At 31.1% G+C, this 9,033-nt stretch overlaps 1 protein-coding gene across 1 annotated transcript; it reads left to right on the plus strand.

Moving 5' to 3' along the window:
* The first annotated feature begins 2,993 nt into the window (after positions 1-2,993).
* LOC133322667 (ras-related protein Rab-21) lies at positions 2,994-3,684 on the plus strand. The gene has a single exon (XM_061531632.1). The coding sequence runs from the start codon at positions 3,001-3,003 to the stop codon at positions 3,682-3,684; it is 684 nt and encodes a 227-aa protein (XP_061387616.1). The 5' UTR covers positions 2,994-3,000.
* Positions 3,685-9,033: the final 5,349 nt, after the last annotated feature.

A 9,033-nucleotide genomic window follows, 5' to 3' on the forward strand; every position in this document is an offset into this window, starting at 1 on the left:
TTTGTGTGTTGTTAGTGAAAAGAACGCAACAAATATGGAAAATACTGATGAAATATATAAGAAGAAATGGTTTGTAAAAAATTATATATCCCTATGAAATGTAAAAAATTATATTGAATTATTTGAACCCCTAGCAACAAAAGGACAACGATTACCCAATTCCAAAAATTGGTTGATCTCATGGAACTTTACCCACAATTAGGAACTGGCCGTCCTGTTTTCGGATCCAATAAATTTGAAGTGGATAACAAGTGGAATAATGTAGCTGTATCATTAAATGCCATAGGTATTCTCCTTTGGGGAATATTTTGCTTTTCTTTATAATTAAAATTAATTGCAATCGTACCAAACATTTTGAATTTTCTATTTTGACACTTTTTATGTAAAAAAAAACTGTTTGTAAACAATAAACAGAGTTACCCTCATTTTGCAATAATTCTATTGGAAAATTTGCAACAAGATACCAAAAGAAACACTTTGGCACTAATGGTTAAAAACGAATGAAAAAGCTCAATCGTTTCTAAACGAAAGCTTTTACAATTATTACAAAAACCAAATTTTCGACGTATACGTTTTAATACGAACGATACGTGTGACTGCCGGAACAAATTACAAAAACAGGCTGTTACAGCCTGTTTTTGTAAATGTAAAACGTCCATTCGTTCGTCGAAAAAACGAACGATTACTCATTTTGGTTTTCGCAAACAAATTACCGGTTGTAGTGAGTGAGAAATAGGAAAGAGCTTTTGGTATTCGTATTTTTTTGGTTTTTGTTATACAAAACGGTGCGTTATTTACGAACAAAAATGTCAAAAACAAACGAAGAGAAAATACCATTCGTTTAAAAAAAATAATAAAGAAAACTATTTGTTCATTACAATTTGTGTGTTGTTAGTGAAAAGAACGCAACAAATATGGAAAATACTGATGAAATATATAAGAAGAAATGGTTTGTAAAAAATTATATATCCCTATGAAATGTAAAAAATTATATTGAATTATTTGAACCCCTAGCAACAAAAGGACAACGATTGCCCAATTCCAAAAATTGGTTGATCTCATGGAACTTTACCCACAATTAGGAACTGGCCGTCCTGTTTTCGGATCCAATAAATTTGAAGTGGATAACAAGTGGAATAATGTAGCTGTATCATTAAATGCCATAGGTATTCTCCTTTGGGGAATATTTTGCTTTTCTTTATAATTAAAATTAATTGCAATCGTACCAAACATTTTGAATTTTCTATTTTGACACTTTTTATGTAAAAAAAACTGTTTGTAAACAATAAACAGAGTTACCCTCATTTTGCAATAATTCTATTGGAAAATTTGCAACAAGATACCAAAAGAAACACTTTGGCACTAATGGTTAAAAACGAATGAAAAAGATCAATCGTTTCTAGACGAAAGCTTTTACAATTATTACAAAAACCAAATTTTCGACGTATACGTTTTAATACGAACGATACGTGTGACTGCCGGAACAAATTACAAAAACAGGCTGTTACTGTAAAAATGTCAAAGCGATCCAAGTGGATCCCATAAACTTGACTTAAGCCCAAGATATTTTGGGCCAATGTGCACACATTGGTTAGTACCAATAGAACTTGATGATGCATGTTCCCAACCCAGGTCTTCTTTCTATAGTATCTTCATCTGAATCTTCTGCCAGCCATTCATCTTCGCTATCCTCCAAAAGAGGATAAAAAATCTGTTTGTCCATTGTTTAATTTCTTATTTGGTTTTTTTTTCAAGCAAATGTGTGTGCGTCTGTGCGTGTGTCCCTTTTGTTGAAGCGATAACTTTCATGTGCTTTATTTCGGACTGTATATCTCTGGAAATCAAATGTCAAATTCATAATTTACTACATTTACTATTTCGTGCTGGGCCAAATTGGTCTTGCAGAAAGTAGGAGAAGAGAACGCCATTTTGGTTTTAACTCTCTTAAATTTAACTTCAAATTTTCCTACTTTTCGGCGTAAGGGAACGCTTTTCTAGCAAAAATTGCAAAACTAGTACAATATAGTACTATATTGCAGGTTTGGGAACACAGCTTATATCTATTCACTTCGATTAACAATCAATATATTCCAAAAACTACAGAAATATAAACATTGTTAAAATAGTTCATTTGTTCTTCTATAAATTCGTTCCTATAATTTAGCACTTTTTTGGCAGATTTTTGATCTGTTTCCGTACTGCAAGAATCTACTATTTTTTACTTCGACAACGAATTTTCCTTTGTGGTATCGATGGAAATAGTAAAATCTTGTGTTTTTGAATCTCACTATTGCTCTGTTTCAGAATATACAGAAAATAGAATTTATTTGCTGTTTTTCATTTATAAAGTTTTAACACTTTTATGTGAACAAATCGAATATTAGACAAAAATTAAAAAGTAATAAAAAACATATTGGCTCTGTTTCAGAACATGCAAAAATGTTGGCTAATCGTAATTATTTTCCATTTCCTCACTATAAATTTCGATTTACTCACTTTATTTTATCATAATAATATACAAGATTTTGTCAATGCATCCTTTAATTATTTTCAGAATACTGAATGAATTGAATACATGAGTGCAATTTCATAGTAAATAAATACACGAACTAAAATAAGTTCCGATAGTTCATTTCAGAGAATTCCTTAGTTGAACCAGTACTTGTCGAAACAACACCATCTCTAGCAGCAGTCAGTTGTTGACATTTTCGCTTGCATTTAATATCGAGATTTTCGTATCGAAGAAGTTTTTTTCACAATAGCCATCCAAACAATACAACAACAAAAGTATATAGTATAACAACAATAAATAACACCAAACAAGGAACGAAGGAAATAAAAATATTATTTATTACATTATAATAAATAGGTAATAACAACAATAAAAAGAAAACTTCATGGTGTATATAAAAAACTAGATATCGAAATTTGCAACAGCAATTCCCTCCCATTCGTCGGGTTCAACACCACAACTAACCAACAACAACACCAATAATAACAATGACGACCAACAACAATCCCTCACAACCAACGCAATATAATTTTAAGGTGGTACTGCTCGGCGAAGGGTGTGTGGGCAAGACATCGATTGTGCTGCGCTATGTCGAAGACAAATTCAATCCACAACACATTAGCACTTTACAGGCCTCCTTTCTAACGAAAAAAGTCAACCTTGACAATGGCAACAAAGTGCAATTGAATATATGGGACACAGCCGGACAGGAGCGTTTTCATGCATTGGGTCCCATCTATTATCGTGGCTCACATGGTGCTATCTTAGTGTATGACATCACCGATCAAGACTCATTCCAAAAGGTGAAAAATTGGGTAAAGGAATTGAAACGTATGTTGGGTTCGGAAATCATTCTAACTATTGCTGGCAATAAAATCGATTTGGAAGAGCAACGTACGGTGCAGGAAGACGATGCAGTGGCCTATGCTGAAAGTGTGGGCGCCCATTACTTTGAGACATCGGCTAAGACAAATGAAAATGTCGATGAGCTGTTTATGGAATTGACAAGACTTATGGTGCAACATGCCCAACAAAATAATCTGAAGCAAAGGGCTAGCGCCCAGCAACAATTTGGCCAAAGACGTTTAATAGTTGAAGATTCACAGGATGGTATGGACGATGGTGGTATGAGTTCACAAGTGCCTGATGGTAGTCGTTCATGCTGTGGTTAGAGCGCGCTGCGACGATTGCCGCTGATCATGCTGCTAATTTAAAACAAACAAAAATATAGTAAGATTTTTAATATTAAGTTAAAACCAAAACCCAAAGGAGACAATATCCCAAAGTGTAGTAATGTAAGAGAATGGAAAAGGATTTGAAAAAGGTAATTTATTATCTAAGATTATATTATAATTTTAAAATTATCTATAAAGGAGGATTGAATCATAGCTTGAGGTGCCAATGAATGTTAGAATAGGGTTTGTAATTTATTATTTAATGAAATATTGCGTTTTGTTAAAAAGTTTCCAAATTATTTCAGAATATTGTCAAATGGCCCAAAGGCAGATTATGGATTGAGAAGTTAAAAATAATCGGAAGATAAAGATAGCTATACAGATATTCAGTGGTTTTTCGTATAAAATATGTACTATCGAAGTGAGTCAAAAACCTAGGAATGCTGAAAATTTCAGAACAAGCCGTAAAGAACTAAAATCGTTTAATCAGTGTTGGAACACTATATCACAAAAAGAAGGAAACATAATAGACTCCTCAAAAACGGAATAGGACACACAATTCCTGCAATTATTTTCTAAACTATTGCAATGATGAAGGTTGTAAAAATACAGGCATAATTTCATCAGAATTATATAAAACTAAAACCCATTGCCAGCAATTTCATGTATTCAGATTAAAACCACAGATTCTGAATATTCCACAGATTTTGTTTTCGAGTAAATAATAAGTTAGTATTTGGATCTAGTTTTCATCATACTGAGGAAGTATTTTTCACTTGAAATTGTAAAAGAGTTTTGTTAAGCATTTGAGCTGGATTATCAAAGAGATATGGTCCACTCATCCTCAAGGAGGCTGTGAAATCCGCACAGATTTAAAACACCCGAATGTTCTCAAAGACAAATATTAATCCAGGACAAATATTACTTCGTTGTGTGTCTTTGAGAATCTTACCGGGATTATAGGTAATATTAAAACGTGGCAGTAAGATTTGATATGAAATGTCAATTGACTTAATCGCCATATATTTAGGTTTATATTACCGAATAGTAATATCCTTAATGCAAAATTTAATTTAATTGTTGACTTTAATAGCATTTTTTTTTTTAAACTTTCCTTTATTGACGGTTACCCAACCAAATCATAACATTATTCCCAAAGTAAATTTACAATTGAGACCAACCTTGAAATTGATATAGAATACACAGGTATACAGTCCTTATTTCTTAATTCCTTACATATTTTTATTTTAATAATTGTGTGTAGGAAGAACCCCTTATTTTTCTAATACTAAATAAAAAGTATAGGTCCCCTATCGTCACAATATTTCTTTAAACCAAATAGATTACAAATAAACGTGTGTACATATATATTTTATTAAAATAATGCTATGATTCACCTCTCCCATATATAGATAGGGAATAGAGTCTAACAACAATACAAGAAGTAAATAACAACAAAGCAAAAAACAAAAATCACACACATACTACATATGTGGGTATCGGTTTTTGTTATGTTGATATACGCATGATGGGATATTGTTTTAAAAAAAGAATTAACATTATGTGATAACTTATTAGAAAAACAAACAAAAAAAAAAAAAAACAGATTTAAATATATATAATTATTACTATTAATTATCTTTGTTAATATTTGTTATTATATTTTATTATTATTTTTCTCTCAATACCTTTTTTTCTTCGTTGTCTTCAATGTATAATATAACTGCAAAAAAATGAAAATCGTAAGGAAATTTCTTAGAATAATTCCTTTGTATGACTTTTATTATAATTAGTATGTAGCTTAAGCTTATTTTGTTGTTTTAAGAAATTAACAACAACAAAAACAAATATCTTCTGTCACTGTGTACATTTAAACCAATAGCTTATCTATAAGATAATATTTGTCTTACTCTCCTATTACCCATGTACTATATCTAAAATAAATAACAATAAACAAGAAAATATAAACGAATATTCACACATACACAAAAGAGAAAAAATGTTGCGGATAAAAAAATACGATGGTAGTATAACACGCAGTTAATGGCAATCAAATTATATTGAGTAAGAAAATGTGAATAAACAATTTAAAATACTATGCAAACAATACGTTTTTTCTTCGTTTCTTTGGTTAAATTAAATACTGTTTATGAAACATGAATATACGGAATATAAAAATACAAGGCTCGTCGCTTCTTGCTAAAAAAGACAGGAAATCAATGAGCATCATCCACTACATAAAAAAAATAAAAAACCTGACTATTTTGTAAAAACAAAATACAAATGGTATCGCAAATAACCCGCCAACACTACTGAATATAAAAAATATTTGTAATCTGATGCGAAGATTATAATGAAACAAGAAACACTTCATGCTATTCAGATTCGATGACAATGATGCTTGAAATCGGAAGGTATTATGTATGCCAGCTTTATTCTAAATGGGAAATGATTTATGATTCATATATTACTTATGCCATTCTATACTCAATTTGATCAGCTGTGCAAAGTATAACAATGATTTGAAATCAGACAAAATTATGTAAATGTACCGATTTACTCAAATATTGAAATTCTAAATTCCAATAAACTCCACCTAAATCCTAGGATGGAGTTTATTGGGCAAACGTTTCTGGAACCTCTCCTCATATAAAGTGAAGAATAAAATCTGTGTTTCATTTCGTAGACCTCCGCTAACCATAGTGTCCGTGTCGGACACACACTTTTTACTTTTTCGAATAATTCATATAGTTTATCTAGTTCCTTTATTTCAACTCATTCTATTATTTTAATATTTTACGTTCATTTTTCAGATGCTGTAACATTGTTAAACAAATATGAATATACCGTCGTGAATGCATTTGCCAATCTGTTTATCATTTTCATTTCTCCAGGAACCAGCACCGACCTATGTGGAATCTATTAGTTGGAGCTATATGGAGCGAAGGAATACATTCCTTTCTAGAAAAGCGAAAAATCGATCCGCTCCGTGATCTAGATAGATCAAGTCTACTGAGGCTACTCTTCCCGTTGAGCAACTTATGACGGACACAATTTGTTTGCCTTGTACTTGTTGTGTCACAAGGTCCTAAACATTCTAATTTTAATTATTAATTTTAAAACATTAAATATTATTACAAAGAAGAAAAAAAACATTAAAATGCATTTTTATTTCGTTTAGATTTCAAATAAGGTAATTTAATTCAAACCATTTTAGGCATAAAAACAGCTAAAATATATGTTCCAACCGATCTACAATTATTGCTACAATAACCATCATTTTTTATCGTTAATCAAAATATAACTTTACAAAATGTTTGCAAAACCAAGGCTTAACATGATAGCATTCCAATCCGATCGAAACCGGTCTTAAATTGTATAAAAACCCTATTTTTATTCTTTAACGACATGACAGGACCGGGACTTTTCGGAACACTTATATGTAGGGACTACACGCCAAAACATATACCCCATATATTATAAAATATCTGTCAAGATGTGGTATTTTATCCTTCGAAGTCTGTAATATTAAATTACAAGCACTTTGATTGGCACGGTGAATGGGAACAGCATTTTACCAATTGAAATGATGACCAATTGCTAAACTTGCACCACAACATGTTATCTTTATTTCCTACAAATTTCCTTAATAGCCCTATTTTTTCTTAAAATGAATTATTTTCCAATGACAACAAGCACTCAACAACAATCTAATATCAAAAGTTTCTCAAATACACCAATTTCCAGCCATTCAAAGCTAATTTAACGTTTTTGCAAATGATCACGAATTCCCTAGTTCTCCGTGGTAAAACTTCTTGTTTATCGATACACATACAAACTACACAATCTGCCCTCAACAATGGTACAAGTTTGATGTTAATACGTTCATTCATTACTGAGTTATAGCCATTTCAAGTTGACCTTGTGTCAAAATATAGCGGCTACACGATTCTGTTGGCCTGGTACCTCAAATTGGAAAAATGACATTTTGACAAAAGCGAAAAAGTACAAAACAGCAGCATCATTGCCACATTATTCGATTTTTCTTTGATTTAATGGTTTGTTTACAAATTCTGAGCATACTTTCAGGCGCATAATTTAAAATGATCTCCACATGAAGGTTATATGGCTCGTGATTTTAATGTAACGCCTAAAAGTATGCTCAGCAGTTATAAACTTACCTTAAAACACTATGGTAGCGATCTGGTAACATGCAGTATTTTATATTTTTACCCTTTTGCGATTTCTTCATTTTTCCAATTTGAGGTACCAGGCCAACAGAATCGTGTAGCCGCTATATTTTGACACAAGGTTAACTTTAAATGGCTATAACTCAGTAATGAATGTACGTATCGACATAAAACTTTTACCATTGGTTAGGGGAGATTGTGTATCGATAAAAAAAAGTATTTTCTCAACGGAGAACTAGGGAAATTGTAATCATTTGCAAAAACGTAAAATTAGCATTGATTGGCTGAAAATTGGTGTATTTGAGAAAATTTTGATATTAGATTGTTGTTGAATATTTGTTGTCATTGGAATTGTTGTTGTTGTCATTGGAATTTCTATTTTCTCAAAATAATTCATTTTGAGAAAATAGAGGGCTATTAAGTAAATTTGTAGGAAATAGAGAAAACATTTTGTGGTGTAAGTTTAGCAATTTGACATCATTTCAATTGGTAAAATGCTGTTCCCATACACCGATTTTCCAATGAAAGTGGTTGTAATTTAATATTACAGACTTCGAAGGATAAAGGATACCACCTCTTGGCGGATAGAATCACTAGCAGCTATATTTTGACACAACATCAACTTCAAATGGCTATATCTCAGTAATGAATTCATGTATTGGCATGCAATTTTCACTATATGTTAGGAGAGAATTTGTAGTTTTTATGTGTATAGATATTAAAACATTTATAAAATAAATAATTAACAAAATTAACTAGTTTTAAAAACTGCCTTTAAATTGCCGGAAATTTTGTGTTTTAAGAAAAAAAAAATTAAATTAGATTACTGTTGAAGATTGGAATTAAGGAATTTTATTTGTTTTTGTGCAAAAATAAGGATAATTGAGGGAATATCAAGGACATAAAGAACAACTGCTGCAGTATAAGTTCAAGTACTATACGTCATGAGACGATGTAAAATATCAATACAATTTATGAAATAATAATATATTTTAGATGTCCTTCTGAAATATATGGGGTCCTCAATATGTTTGTAATGTCTAGAAATAATCCTAAGACCCCATAAAGTATATATGCATGTTCTTTTTTAGAATAAAATTATATGCCGATTTAGACATGCGTCCGTTCGTAAAAACCTTATATTTTACTTAATCAG

Source organism: Musca vetustissima, unplaced genomic scaffold (genome assembly GCF_032173495.1).
Source record: "Musca vetustissima isolate MV318-11 ecotype Yass unplaced genomic scaffold, APGP_CSIRO_Mvet_v1 utg34209, whole genome shotgun sequence".
Classification (NCBI taxonomy): Eukaryota; Metazoa; Arthropoda; class Insecta; order Diptera; family Muscidae; genus Musca; species Musca vetustissima.